The sequence below is a fragment of the Telmatherina bonti genome (genome assembly GCF_933228915.1).
Source record: "Telmatherina bonti genome assembly, chromosome: 18".
Classification (NCBI taxonomy): domain Eukaryota; kingdom Metazoa; phylum Chordata; class Actinopteri; order Atheriniformes; family Telmatherinidae; genus Telmatherina; species Telmatherina bonti.
This window is the reverse complement of record NC_136616.1, coordinates 21,783,574-21,799,059: the sequence shown is the minus strand read 5'-3', so window position 1 is coordinate 21,799,059 and position 15,486 is coordinate 21,783,574. Positions and strand designations below refer to the sequence as shown.

The window sequence follows — 15,486 nt, the reverse complement described above, 5'->3', positions numbered from 1 at the left end:
CGTCACTCATCTGCATAGGGAGTAAAATGCAACCACCCTGCAAGCCTTCTTGCACCCTGAAACGCTCTGTATCCCTCCCATGCAAAAACAGGACTGACTAATTGCTGCGCATCTGCAACAACAAACATGGAAGGTACAGTTTGCATGGGTTGTCAGACCTAAATATACACTTATATCCGCAGACAGAGGACACATCTGGACTACTGTCCAAGATGGATGCAGCACCGATGAGCTGAGGGATGCAAAGCCGAGTGACAGCGGGGAATCTTTAAATGTCCGCCACCCCCGCGGTTTGGTCATGTACATTCCTCCCCATCGTTTGGTTTTGTCTTTGTTTTTCACCTCTGCAGGAATAGGATGTTACTAGCATCCGCCGTGGTGGTATGGGAATGGCTGAACGAGCACGGACGCTGGCGGCCATACAGCCCGGCTGTCTGTCATCACATCGAGGCAGTCATCCGGAGCGACCCGCGCTGTGCTAGTGTCGTCCTCGGCCAGGTGGACTCTCGCCTCTCGCCCTACATAATCGATTTGCATTCCATGCACCAATTCCGACAAGACACAGGTGAGACTAGAAGATGGGCGCAAAAAAACTAGGGTGGGTGTTAACAGGCCTGATTTTACAGGGAGGCCCTTTTATTGTCATAATTTCTCATGTGTCCCCTTTGTCGTGTTGATGTTTTAAGATTTTTCAACGGAAATTTGTGGTTTGATTGTAATGTTTTGCTGCACAGCGGCATCTTTTTTATGTAGGGTAAGGATGATCTTACATAAATTGTGTTATTTGTGGCCTATTTTGAATTGCAAAATGTTGTTTTCAGTGGCCCCAGCTGCTCCATTTTTCTGTTTCTCTCCCTTCACATTAAAAACAGAGGGATGCTCAGCATATCTTTAAGTCTGAAAGATTGTCAGCTGAAAGGACTGTTAGATACACAAGACATTTAATTGCACATGCTAGCATCAGTTGTCACAAAGGGGAGAATGTTGGCACAGACGCACATCTACACAACTCAGTAGAGATTGCTTATTTGGCTCCTCTCTCTTTCAGCGACTGGCTGACAAAAGCCTTTGTGTGGTTTGTTTTTCCAAATCTAAAATAGGCTGAAGTGAGAGATGGGCAGAGAGCCCCAATTTAAATCAGAGCAGTGGGGAGAGAGAAGGGAGGAGGCTGGGGGTATGAGTTTAGGGAGTCTGAGGGCTTTGATGGAATGATCCTGTTTTACCTATTTTTATATTTTAATCACGCTTTAGTTGATTGTTGTTGCCAAGTAAAGAAAGGAGCAACAATAGAGGCTCGAGTACATTTTAAATGCATTCTAAATTTTCAGTATGTTTGTATGGGATTTTTATCCTAAAGAAATATGTGTTCTTCTCCTAGAAGAGTGGAGACCTAACAACTTGAATATTCTGTAGTAGGACACTCGTGATAGGCAAACACAGCCAGCTTTGGGTCAGATCAAGGCTACCAGCCAATCAGAATTCACTATGGGTTGTGTTGTTACCATGGGCAACCTGTTTGCCCAGAGTCATAGCAAGAAAATACAGACATATTGAATTTGGTGAAGGCAATATCTCCTTGTCCAAAGCAAATAGTAATGTAGTCACTTAACTCCTTTTACACCTACTTCTCATTATTCAGCATCATATTAGGCTTTAGCAACAAGAAAAAAAAAAGCTCATGATGTATCTCAAAGTCATGTTCTCTCTTTAAAAAAACCCAACATAAATCAAAGTGATACAAACGTGATACTCTAGAGCTCTGTCCTGCTACTGTTCAATTTAAACACACTGAATCTTGCTGACATCCATGAATGCTGTGGTTCTTGTCTCAGGTACCCTTCGACCAGTTCGACGTAGCTTCTACGATCCTGCCACAGCACCAGGCCAGGGCTGGTTGTGGGAGTGGGAGAACGACGCTGGCAGTTGGACAGCATACGACACGGAGGTGGGCATCGCCATCCAGGCAGCTTGTGATCGTCAGCAGCCCTGGCTGGACCTGGCACCGTTGGGTTTTTGCTACCTCATTGACTTTGAGAACATGACCCAAATCAATGGGCAGACCCAGCGTTGCAGACGTATCCAGCGACGCTCTGACTTGGCTTATCCGCTGGTGTCCGGTCCCTTACCCAAGTCTCACCATGCCTGGGGCCCTGCGTCCATGCCTGGACATGGAGGACTTCTAGGTGTTGACGTGTCAGGTGTTGGCATGGGGCTCAGGATGAGCAGCAGTGGAACTGGAAATGGAAGCGCATACCCCAGTGGGGCACTACCTGCTTCAGCTATCACCTCTTTGGGACAGCCCTGTGCATGTCAGCAGTGTATGTTGGCACTAAGCGTCAAAGCAGGTACCATGGCGAGTGCCCACACTTTGGGTCGAAGACCACCACAGACTAAGCCACCCAGTCCCAAACTAAGCAGTTACCCTGTCCCAGGAGGTTCCTACTCATTGACCCTCCCACGGCCTCCATCTCTGTCAAGATCCCTTTCCCCTCATAGGACATCTATAATTGGGGCAACAGGTGGATTCAGTGTAGCAGGAGTGGGAGGTCCAGGAGGGATGGGTATCGTTGGTCCAAGTGGGCTTGGGAACACCAGCCTCAGTTTTGGAGGAGGCTTCACCCACTCACTTTCCCTTCTTGGGTCAGCCACTGCCGCTCTGTCCATCTCTTCCTCACGTCCACCACCTCCTCCTCTCCCGCCTCCTCCGCCCCCTCCTCCACCTTCCACAACTCCCTCATCAGCTGCAACCTCGCCCCCTCACCCCTCCACTTCCTCGTCTCTTTCCATTTTCTGTCCTGCCCCATCGGTGACCACCCCAGCCCCTCTGATCTCCACAGCTGCCTCCACCTGTACACCATCGCCTTCTGCCCGTGTTCTGGGTCCAGTGTCTTCATCTGGTGCAGCTGCCTGTGCAGCTCCTCTGCCACCCAGGTCTAGCTTGGCAGGCCTGAGCCGCCCTGCACTGCAGCGTATTGCCATGGCCCAGTCACGAGCACTGATCGCATCTGGGTGAGTAGAAAAGCACTGCACCAATCCATCAGTACCTACATACCTCTAACAAAGAGGTTTGATCTTTTCTTTGATTTATCTGTTTCTTATGGTGCATTTGCACTGGTGCTATTTGGTCTGGTTAGCATGGATAGCAAAGCTAGTTTGGAGCAGTACGACTGCTCATTTAAACTCTGGTGCAGACCAAAGAAGACGCCTCTGGTGCGCTTGAAAACTGGAGGTCTTAGTTTGCTTAACTCACAAGTGAATCCTGGTGCGGTTGGCTTGCAGTGTGAATACAGTACGTGTTCTAGCGTATCATGTCGGCTAACTCGCTACATCTCCTACTTCGCATACTGAGTAGATTCTTGTAAAAACTGTATTAAGCTAGAAAAAATAATGTCAAGACTAAATTAAACTTGGTGTGGGACCATTGTTTACTTGCTATTTTCAGTGCTGGTGAATCAATGTGCTGGATGTGAGGAAATATCACCCTAGCGAGCAGATGTTGTGACTGCAAGACATCAAGGCATTTTGGGCCGCTTTACTAAAGTACAGTTTGAAAGCGAACATTACCAAACGAAGGTGCAAAATTTTTCAGAATTTCCCACCCAGTGGAATGGATTCCCCCATATGATCCTGATGTGATCTTAGCTTGATTGCTTAAAAGCATATGGACCAATGTGCACAGAAACTTTGCGCGATGTGGAGCTTGTGCCCGTTTGTATTGCAATTCTGCCTGAGAGCCCAAGTAGTCATGGCTATTCGTTTTTTTTTAAGTCTTGTCTTTGTGTAAAGCTATTCTCTGGATTATTTTTACATTTTAGAGCCATTGTGTATTGTAGGTGACAAAATCTCCTCCATCTTTACTTTTCAATCATTCAAAGTCTCACTGCTCATTTTTTTTATACTCTACACATGTACTGAGCATTAATATACAAACTTGTGCAGCAGCTACTAAACTTTAATAAAACATTAATTCAGGATCTGATTATTAAACTCTACAGATAAAGTTTTCACATAGTTTCAACTTGAATACACTGAATTCAAGTGAGATTCAATACATCTGTTATTAATATAACATAGTTTATTATGAACATAGGATAAATAAGCCCAGTTTAACAGCAGGACCTCTACCACAGCAGATTGCAGTAATCTACTTCTTGTTTTTGGACTCTCTAAATACAATTTTTTTACATTGGTGCTCATTAGCATTCCTGAGTCTTTAATCTTTGTTGCAAAGTTCACCGGGTTTGTTCATTTCCATGGAGAAACAATGATGAGCATTCATACAGAGCGAAGCTGAGCTCTCAGGAGTGCTTTCCTCACATTTGTCATGCAAATGTTTGGAATAGGCAATGAAAACACGTGACTGGCGTCCCGTGTGAAAGTAAAGAAACGTTAAAAAAAAGAAAGTATTAAATGTGAAACCATACCTTGATTCTCCCTGATGCTCCTGCATGATGCATAATGATCAAAACATCTAATTTGCCCAAAATATTTTAATAATACTACACAAAAAATAGTTTGCCCGCAGTTTACAGTTCATGCAGTTTGGCATAATACTTTTAACAAAATGTCACTTTGAGCTCTTGGGATGGTAACCATGGCAACGGTGCTGATATAGCTCACAAAATAAATTTAGAAAATTATCACTTTTCAGAAATAAACCCAGATTATTGCTGAATCTACACTGTGGAGTGATGAAGACACTTCCAAGCACTGGAGGGAGGTGCCAGATAAAAAAACCAAAAACAACAAACCATGTCTTGAATGCCTGTAAAACACTTTTGCGAACTGAGTTGTTTTTTTTTGTTTTTTTTTACCAGCAGTCTGGTAAGAACTAATGAAAAAACTTAACTTGATTTAATGTATGCAGGGAGTGTTTTTACCGAGAGATTTTACTTGAACTCTGCATGCTGGCCAGAGTTGTTTTCATCATGCTTTTGGTTTTAAGTATTGTGCTGCAAATAGACACAACAGATTATCACAGTTTACTTTTTGCACCTTGTTCTCTGCACCCTCTTCCTAACATTTCACTTTCTGACATTGCATCCACAAAATGAAAAGCTGTGAAGTCCCTTAGAAAGTACCAGCTGTGGAAAATGTCTGGGCCAGTTTGTCCTCACGTTCTCCTAAACATCTCCAGTGTTCATGTGTGATTGATCAGAAAAGAAACTCCTGTTGTACTCGGTTTCAAAAGGAATGGAGTAGCAGAATGGTGCTGAAGGGCATAAAGACTTCAGAACAAATTAACAAGTTTTTATTTTAGATTTGTTCACCTCAATTAAAAACACAAACAAAAGAACGAATAAACGTAACCGAAGGATCAGTTGTGGTTGTAAGTGTACTGTTTTCAAGTGGTTAGGGATAGAAGCCATAGCTAGAGGACACTGTCTGGTCAAATGCCTTTGGTCAATGTATTATGGAGGCTTTTTCAATCAATTCTGCTTGTGTTGTGAAATTGTCCCAGATTTTAAGATCTACTACATGTAATTTTCAATTGATTATGCTGCTACCGGACATATAAATGCATTAACGTGCAATCGCAATGTGCACAAAAATTGTTTCATGTTTCATTACACAGATCTGTGTCATCCTCCAGCAGGTCTGCACAAAGCTAGCTGGCTAAACTGTGATCAAACATCAACACACCACACGCTAAAGGGAATTTCCCTGAGACCAAACCTCAGTGCCCTGGCACAGAAACCCAACTTTGTAAATCCTTGAAACTCAATACAGCCTCAATAACACATCAATTTTATAACCGCTAAGCCTCAGATAAATGCTAAAAACGGCAGGCTTAATATTTCTGCCTCAGTAATCCCTTTATTTTGTGTCAGGTTCGCTGAGTAACAGACCGGTTCTTTGAGCATGCCAGGTGAGAGTGCTCCTGTTTTTCAGCAGATGGTTGAACCTGCTGCTGCAGTAAAACCTCCAACGTCACAGAGTGTCTCTGATCCCATCAGCTGTGCTCCCTGCTTTATCCCCATATTCATTCATGGCACCTCATAGGTACTCGTGCACACAAGGGAAAATCCTCTGAAGGCGGTGAACCCAGAGTTTTAGCCTTTAAATCCACATTTTTCTAATTAATCTCTGTCATTTTACAAGTAGGATTTTTTTTTTTTTAAATAAAAAAAAAAGAAAGCCGTCCTTTGTTGTAGTATATTAGTTTATTTAATCAGCGGTCATGGCCTCCAACACAGTGGACCTTTAGAGGACACATCATGTTTATTACAAGTTGGTGTTTCCTAATGACACACATGAAACAATACAGCAGCTCTCTTTTCCACACCTCTTCTCAGTGGCCTATTTAGTATAGATCATTTTCAGCTTTTCGTCATTTATCACATGGTTTCCTCTTTTGCAACGTTCATGGGTGATAAAAAGATAAACAAATCAGGCGTACTGCCACAGCTAGCTTTTTGTGTCTAAAAAAAAAATCAGAGTTCGGGACTGTGTTCCAACATCAGTTTCAAAAGCAAATCATTCACATTTGCAGAAAGACATAAGAAGTGCAGTGCAGTAATTATGCTGACCTGTGCAGGCATTAAATACTAGGGGTAGGAAAATTGAATAGAAAAATCGAAAATCTGGATTTTTTTTGCTTCACAATTTTATTTTATTTTTTTTTTAATTCAAATAAATAAAAATAATCCATAATAAAATATTTTGTTATTTTTGTTGTTTTTATTGATCTTTTTACTTTTATATTTGAACGTTATAGCCGCAGAAGGATGGTCTGGCTTCTGTGTTCTTTTTTCCCAATTAAAATCAAGAAAAATGACAACCAAAGAAAAAAAACATTTTGCACATTTATTTTGTTTTTAACCTACAAAAATCAGCAATATTGAAGAAATGTGTGAATCGCAATTTAAATTAAACCCGCACCCAAAAAAATCGGAACCGAATTGGGACAAAAGCATGTCGTCACAGCCCCATTAAATACATTGCAGTGCGCTCATGATTTCTAGTGGTACTACTCCATTTGCTCCGCAAGCTCTCTGACAAAAACTGACATGCGCACTAACTGAATGCAGAGAAGAGACACAAGGCTCTGTCTGTAAGGACAAGCAAAGCCCTTACACCTGCCCAAACAAAATTATTATATATTCCAAAATATTTACATTTCTCCTGTTTAGGGGTTTGGCCGAACACAGTTAGTACTGATCCATCACTGTACTCATATGTTGAACTAGCCTGGGTTGTTAAAACACTGCACAACAGAATATAAAGGTCAGCTGACTGGTTAATACACTGATAAAAATTCACATACTAAGTCCTTCATCTTATATCTGCACTATAAACCCTGGCCTGCACTGTTGCTCCATTGTTCTGTCTTCTATTTAGGATTTTAGAGGCTAATATTAATTGTTGCTTATACATGTACTTTTTTATTTAGAAAATAAAAATTCTGACATTTGACAGAGAAATTTTAAATATGCACAATAAAAATCAGGTATGAAACGGAAAACAATATTCTGGAAGAACTTTGTTACCTAAATGAAAAGAACTTTATTAATCCTAAGGCAGGGGTTTTTAACTCAGTCCTATGAGGTCCGCAATCCCATGTATTCCCGTTTTAACACACCTGAATCAAGTTAAATGGATCTAACATACTATCAGGTTCTGCATAAAGACTCAATAATTTGAGTTAGCTGTGTTGGAGCAAGGATACATGGAAAACCTGCTTGATTGCGGACCTCATAGGACCGAGCTGACTACCCCTGCTCTAAGGGAAATTATAATCTACACCCCTTAGAATTTGCTTGATAAAAGCAAAGCAAAAGCATAGTTTTACCTTCCGAATTCAGACGTTCAGTGAATAAAAATATGTTTAATTTTATTTAGAAAAATACTTTACTCCTTCATGCCAAACATGACTTGTTTCTGAACAATGTTGCATTTGTTTAGACATCCAACTTTAAATTTAAGTGAGTTGATTCTATGATGAAGTACAGGTATAGGTATAGATGAAGACCATATTTGTACCTAGAAGATACCACTTCATCTCCAGTGTGTATTAAATCAGTCTTTTGCACTTTTCAAAGTTTCTTAGTCTTCACTTTGATGCCACCTCCTGCAGCTGTGCTTTGGAATAAGCAGGTATAGACAATGGATGGATGGATGGATGGATGGATGGATGGATAAGAGAACTGGGCAGCGGACTAAAGTTGATCATGTCTGCTTATTATTGGGAAAAGACTTAGAAAATGTTGGAAAGTGTGCCCCACCCTGCTGTTCCTATAGGAAATGTGAATGGGAAGTTTTCTGCCTTACAAGTTATTTCAATTCTGAAACCGTGGTAATATCTATTTGACAGATAAAACCTTGTTAGGTGCTGACATGGGTGCATTATACTGTAAAATATCTGTATAGCTTAAAATATGTAGTGACAACTTTTAAACAAAAAGAATGGTCTTTTGCATGTGGGAGAGTTTGCTGTGTTTGAGAGTGTGGCTGCAGTGAAATGAAGCATATGGTCCCTAAGTGAATTGCGAAGGTCTAAGGGGTCTACAACGTCACAGATTATCACAGAGCTGCACTTCAGAGAGTCCACCTGTTGCTTGCACTTTTCCCCTCTCGGCATACTGGTTATAGTGTTCCTCACAAAGCATAAACTTCAGCATTTTTTTGTCACATCAGATGTTAGATTTCTGCTTCTAAACTTTGTTATTCACCAATTTGATTAAAGTTGTGAGGAGGTATCTGCAAGGTGAGCAACTGTCACCATATGTGGCAGCTTGTGTTTCTCCATCATTCAGTGTTGCAGATGGAGGCTGCTCTAATGCTACCAGATTAGCTCGGGATAACAGAAACGTGACTGTGTGACGCTCCTCTTCCCTCCCTTTCTCTGCTCCTCTCCCATCTCTTTTAAGCTTTTGATCATATTGCTCACGTTTTCTTGGCTGCTGTACAAATGTCATTCAACGCCATCCTGTTCTGGTTGGAGCCAGTCAGTGGTATGTTCTAGGATTTGTTTTTTATTCACCTAAAGAAGGCAGAGACGGGGAATTAACACCTCGGCTGGGACACTTTGTTGGTAAACAAATATAGGGACACAGTACGGCGTAATCAGATTGACCAGTACAGGAACTGAACAGCACAGCGAGGTTTTCCATGTCATTGTTACATCATTTATTTACATGGAAACTGTTCTGCTGTTGTGCTGTGTCACAAATAATATAAAAACATTGCAAAAAAAGAAAAGGTCCTATTTTTAGTTAGGACAAAAATGAACATTACAAGTGGTCAGTCATAACTTCAAACCATTGACAAGCCATGTCAATACCACTGATAATCATTCTACAATAAGAATTTCAATGTATGTACAGATGCATTTGTATGCTAGCTTAAAACCTTCCTCCATCCTCCTTCTTGCAACCCAGAATTCATTTACAGGAAAGAGGAGAGAGGAGGCGTGTTGGGGGAGCTATATCATACGAAATACCATCTTTGTTTCCAAGAAATTAAATATTCATCAGACAGAAAGATATCTGTTCCTTAAATTGCAACTAAAAATGTGTAAATGATGTCTCTCATGTCATGTTATTTTTAGGTGATGGTGGCTCAAAATCATGGCACAGAAGCAAGGATGTCTCTTTTTGCCAAATGCTTGTTAACTTACCTCCTGTGCTCATGTTTCTGGTGAGGCAATGTAGATGAATCAAGTAAATTGGAAAATAAAATAAAGCTAAACTGCTTTAGAAGCAACTTGAGGAACCTGACAGAGTGCTTAAGGTAAACATCCTTGTCCCAGTCTTGTCTGTGCTGCACACATTGATAAGAAGGTGTGAATAAATAAGTGATATATCAGAACTCAAATGACCTTCAATACCAATCAGTTTTCTATGTAACTGTTAGGCAAAGTGTAGCCAATTTAAATAAAGCATCTCATTAATAGGTGTGTTTAAATAAATACATTTGTTTTTTAATTCTTTGCACAGGATTTATGGTTTTGATTTTTAACACGCAACAAAGAATTAAAGGACATTTCTTAGGTCTAAATTGTATTTTACAATACTAGGGATATTTCTGCCCATGTGTTGTTCTGGTGTACATTGTTATACATGCTTATGCCTGTCAGCCTTATGACCGCCTGGCACAGTGACGTGGCAACCGTCAGGTAATCCCTCCTGTAACGAGTCACTGGCCTACAACCAGAGTTCAATCAACAGATGGGAACAGGTGGCTTAGTCCTATAAAAGCAGGAAAGAGACGTGACAGCAGCTCACACGAAGACAAAGAGGCAGGCAGAGACAGAGGCAGTTTACACTAGGAGTGCCAGAAAACAAGTGTGACAAGCGGATTGCCTTGTTGGAATATCTCGAAACATCTCTTCAGTCTTTGGTGCTTTCAAGTTACAGCGATGACTGTGATCAAAAGTGGCAGACCGTAAGTATGAAACAACTGACAGGAAAACTGTGCTTGTGCTCATTGCAGTCTGTTCTTATGAGTTTTATGCTCATGAGTTTGTGTGATATTTTTTTGCACCTTTTCATATGCAGAAATGCTTTACAACGGTGGAAAAATCTTACAGGATCACTTGTGTTTACTTGCCACATTTATGGAGTTGTGTCGACCAAAGATTAATCTTAGCCTAACTGGAGCTGTTGTGTCTGGAAATGGGTTGAAACCTCTTAAGGTTGTTTTATAAAAAGCGGATGTTCGTGCTGCGTGATCGTTGATAACATTAACATTGCATTACAGATAAGTGTCTGATGGAGTCCTGACCTTAAAAAGCTCACATAGCTGGAACTCGTCTATCTAGCAGTTATAGGACAGTGTGTTAAGCTCCCGACGAGCAACATCTGTGTGTCTCCGCATGACTCTGCAAAAGCCTCTTAACCTGGTGACATGTACTGAACTCAGAATGAGCATATGCTGTGGCCAGCTGTATGCAACCCCACCTGTTTATAGGTGACTCAACAGATTTTGATCTTTACTGTCTGGGATGAGGCGACCCGATCAGGTGCATTCTTAGCGTGTTAAAGATGTGTTACTTAATTTCTTCTTCTTATTTTTTCCCCATGTCTCAGAGTGCCAACTGTTCCAGTGAAGAACTTGAATGGATCCAGCCCTGTACATCCCGCTCTAGCAGGTAAAAATATCCTGAAAAGTCTTTTCTTAAACGAATCAGAAATGACTAGACTGTTACGAATTTGGATGTTGATGAGACATCTCAAGTCCTTTGTAAATGCCCACAGATGTTGCTGTTTAGCTGCAAATTTAACTGGTATCTCACTAAACCCACCAGGGACTTTAACAGATTCTCAGGTTAAAAAGCTTGACAAGTAAATGGTGAGTAATGGCATATCCCCCCACCCCCTCTGCTGGCTATGCTTAGGAATTACAGGAATCCTGATGAGCGCAGCAGGACTTCCTGTCTGCTTGACCCGCCCTCCCAAGCTGGTGCTTCATCCTCCACCTGTCAGCAAGAGCGACATCAAACCTGTGCCAGGCCTGGGCCACTGCTGCCGCAAGACCACAAAGAAACAGGCCCGGAAAGGTGGGTTTTTAGAGTTACCAGAGATTTTGTGGTCATATATTGGTGGCTAATGAAAAGATAATTAAACTATGGGTTTTCATCTTGTAGGTAAAACACCTGAGGAGGTGGTAAAGCGATACCTTCAGAAAGTCCGTAATCCTCCAGAGGAGGTGAGTTCGCCTTCTTTGAAAGTTTTTTTTTTTTTTTTTTTAAACCATTTTAATTTCAGATGGGTTTTTTTCCCTCCTTAGTATGTTCATTTAGGTGTTAAAATCATCATCTCATCAGCAGACATGCTTCATTATCACATAAACTGCTTTTAGTTGCTGGAATAATAAAGGTATTGGTCTGAAAATAGAATTTGTATTTTGTTTTCCCATGTCAGGACTGCACCATTTGCATGGAGGCCTTGGCAGGCCCATCAGGTTACAAGGGTCCTGGTGTGGGTGGCATTTCCCGAGCTGAGTCGGTGGGCCGCCTAGCGCAATGTGGTCATCAGTACCACCTCCAGTGCCTTGTGGCTATGTACAACAATGGCAACAAGGACGGTAGCCTGCAGTGTCCCACATGTAAGACCATCTACGGGGTCAAGACGGGCAATCAGCCTCCTGGCAAGATGGAGTACCACGTCATCCCTCACTCACTGCCTGGACATCCTGACTGCAAAACCATCCGGATTATATACAACATCCCTCCGGGCATACAGGTAGCGTCGGAACCTTTTCATTACAAAAGGTGTTAATGTCCTTTTTTATTTTATTTTAATGATCTGATCATCCTGTTCTTCAGGGACCTGAGCACCCAAATCCAGGGAAACCTTTCACTGCACGTGGGTTCCCCAGACACTGCTACCTCCCTGACAGTGAAAAGGGACGCAAGGTAAACGCACATCTCCCTTTTCTTAATTCCATGAGTATTATGTTTACCAGACATATCGTCTAATTCTTCATCTCTTCGCTCAGGTTCTTAGGCTGCTTCTGGTAGCCTGGGACCGCAGGCTTATCTTCTCCGTTGGTACATCCAGCACCACCGGTGAGTCCGACACAGTGATCTGGAATGAGGTGCACCACAAAACTGAGTTTGGCTCCAATCTCACGGGCCACGGCTACCCAGACCCCGGCCATTTGGATAACGTTCTGGAGGAGCTGAGGGCTCAGGGCATCACAGAAGAGGAGTGTCTACCCAGAGACTGAGTAGAGACATTTAAGGCACAGAAGACACACGAAACCAGGCTGCCATCTGCAGGCACAGGATCCTGGGAAGTTCCTTTTTTTTTTTTTTTTTCTGACAAAGTATACAGGCAGAATGTGACAAAAGAAAAAACTGTTCAGAGAAACTTTGCAGAAATAGTTTCAGCTTGTTCAGGCTGCATGACTCAGTTTTGTCCGTCTTGATGCAGTGACAGCATTGAGGTTGCAGTGTGAGACAAATTGAGGCCACTGTGCTCGTGTGAGTCAGTATTAGTTTAATACAACAACAAAAAAAGCAAAACATCATTCATTTATACTGTGAGACTTCATATCAAGAATGTAACTAAGTCATATTTTCAGGAATGAAGACATGTTTACCACTGCTGCTGCTATGTGGGACTGACGGGAATTAAGAATGAAGAGAAAATGCGTTTTTTAAAATTTTTTTTTTTAAGTGTTAGTCCACTAGCAGAAGCAAGTTTTCACTGCAGATTAATCTTTGAAGTGTTGAACCGGATACATAAGCATGGATATTTGCTGACCTCTAGTGGTATTTTTCCAGAACTTCATTCCTTTGTACGTTTTCTCTTTAAATTTGTATTCTTGTATGTTACGAATACCAGATGTATACAATTGTTTTCATTGATTCATGTTTTTTTATATCTTTAACTACAAATTTTGCATTTCATTGCAGTGGGGTTTTTTTTTTTTGTTTTTTTTGTTTTTTTTTTTCCCCTGATGTGGCTTACTGACTGAAACGGCCAGTTTAGATCAGTTGCTGCTGTACAAATTTTTGCCTGTCACTTTAAATGCCAGTCCCTTTCTTTAACAACAATCATTATCAGTATTTTGTATTTGATAAGCTCACAACCTGACACTGCTTAATCGTTTGACCCTCAGAGCCCTGGGGCATCTGAAAAGCTTTCTATCTCCTCTTGTATTAAACGTTAAAGACTGATCGAGGAACCATGGATTACAGCCGCCCCACCCAGGAGGAGTAAATTCCCAAAAAGCTAGGATTGGACCCCTGCTGGAGCACAGATTTGCACAGCGCTTTCTACTTAGTATCAGAAAGAACCAGACTACAGTAGATACAAGCATTTTTGTGTAGGACACACCAGCCTCTAATCACACTACAGAATGTGGTTATCATTTCTTTTGTCATGTTTTTGCCATGAACAGGAGCAAAAGACTACAGTAATGTGGATCCAGCTGTGACCAAAGTGGTCCAGTCAGACTGCATTCGGTCCACTGTTGGCTGGTTTATTATGAGGTGTGTTGGAGACGATACACAACAGTATGTGTGGACATGCTAATGTAGGCCAACATTAAGAGCATTTATACTTTATGTACTTTATGTATGCAATGTGTATGTTTGTGTTTTATGTGCACAAATTTGCATTAAATGTTTTTTCTAAGGTTCAAAGAGAAAACGTAGGTGGTTCATGCTCATTTTACATCGTGATTGTGTTCAAGCAAGTAAGATTTATTACATCTCTGTTTAAAATTGAGGTGTGCTAATATGCACCAGGGCAAACTATTGACCCCAAACTACAAGAAATGTTGATCAGAAAAATGGGCTACACAACAAAACATGCACAATATATAAAGTTTTGAACGCAATGACATGTAGAGAAAATTTTTGAGAGAGACCCATGATCTCATGTGGTTTTTAGTGTTATCATTTAATCTAATCACATTTCAACAGTTTGTCTATTTTATACAAAGCAGAGCACTTAAGATGTGTCCCTGCTTCCATTGTAAATTTTCTTGAATTTTCCAAGTGAAATCAGCTCCTTGAAATTCAGCTGTTTTAACAGCCAAGTTTGAGCAGAAGGGGCAGCAGGATGGGCTTTTGTGATAGGAATAAGCCTTCAGAGCAAAGACAAATCCCACACATGCAAATGCTCGCATATCAGAGATCCACAGATTGAGCTGACTGCTTAAGAAAATCAAAACACTGCTAGCTATGCTTGTTTAAACTAAAAACACAAAGCATTAAGCAGGCTAAAAGTAATGGGATTACAGTATCTCTGTTGCAGATAGCTGTAATGTGTAAAGCTACAGTGTTCAAGTTTGCCCTATATTTTTTTAAAGCATTGGAGAGACTATTTATGTAAAAGTAGAGAAAGAGGGAGGACTGAGAAAACCGTTTTCACTCATGCAATAGCATTCTTTCAGCTATTATAATTTGCATTGATTAGCACTTAAACAATGGCCACTCTAACGAGACTTCAGGTGAGTCATGACTTTCAAAAATGGGTTGTTTTAAAGGCTATTAAAGTGAAATCTCCAACTATCTCCATCAGAACTGAATAGGCTCTTCAGAATAAGAGTGCAATGCTTTTAAAAAAACTAAACCTGGTCCATTTGACTTTGCTCAACTTATGTTGAACTCCTGAGCAACATTATGCCACTATTTCTATGTTTTAAGACTATGGAAACATTCTGTTTTTGTATGCTCCAAAATTCTTCCATTTAACTAAGCCAATGCCAAGAACTACAGAAAGCACTCCCTGTGCACAAGTCTGTGTTTCGGCCTCTGGGCAGTACTTGGTTATTTTTAACATTTGTCGTGCTGTAATTATACTTTGCAGTCCTCTCCCTGTGTATTTAAACCAGAAAAATTGTGTACTTGCTGCAAATAATTGATCCAACACAGACAAAATGACTTATCAGGTCTGAGCTGGGCTGTTACATTTGTTTTTGCTGAGAGTGGAATTTACAGCCAAGGAGTATGGGTATTTTAAGATGTTTAGTTTACTCTCTAACCCTTAGAAAATAAGCTGATTAATGCTCTTAATCCTACATTAGTTT

General features: G+C 41.0%; 1 protein-coding gene across 1 annotated transcript; it reads left to right on the top strand.

Annotated features, from left to right (window-relative positions):
- Positions 1 to 25: 25 nt before the first annotated feature.
- Positions 26 to 12,672, top strand: dtx4a (deltex 4, E3 ubiquitin ligase a; the record flags this gene model as incomplete). The annotated part of the gene is made up of 9 exons (XM_079257342.1): positions 26 to 133; positions 351 to 565; positions 1,833 to 3,009; positions 11,031 to 11,092; positions 11,339 to 11,500; positions 11,588 to 11,649; positions 11,865 to 12,185; positions 12,269 to 12,358; positions 12,442 to 12,672. Exons 2-9 carry the CDS (start codon positions 358 to 360, stop codon positions 12,670 to 12,672), a joined length of 2,313 nt encoding a protein of 770 aa, XP_079113468.1. The 5' UTR covers positions 26 to 133; positions 351 to 357.
- Between the last annotated feature and the right edge of the window lie 2,814 nt (positions 12,673 to 15,486).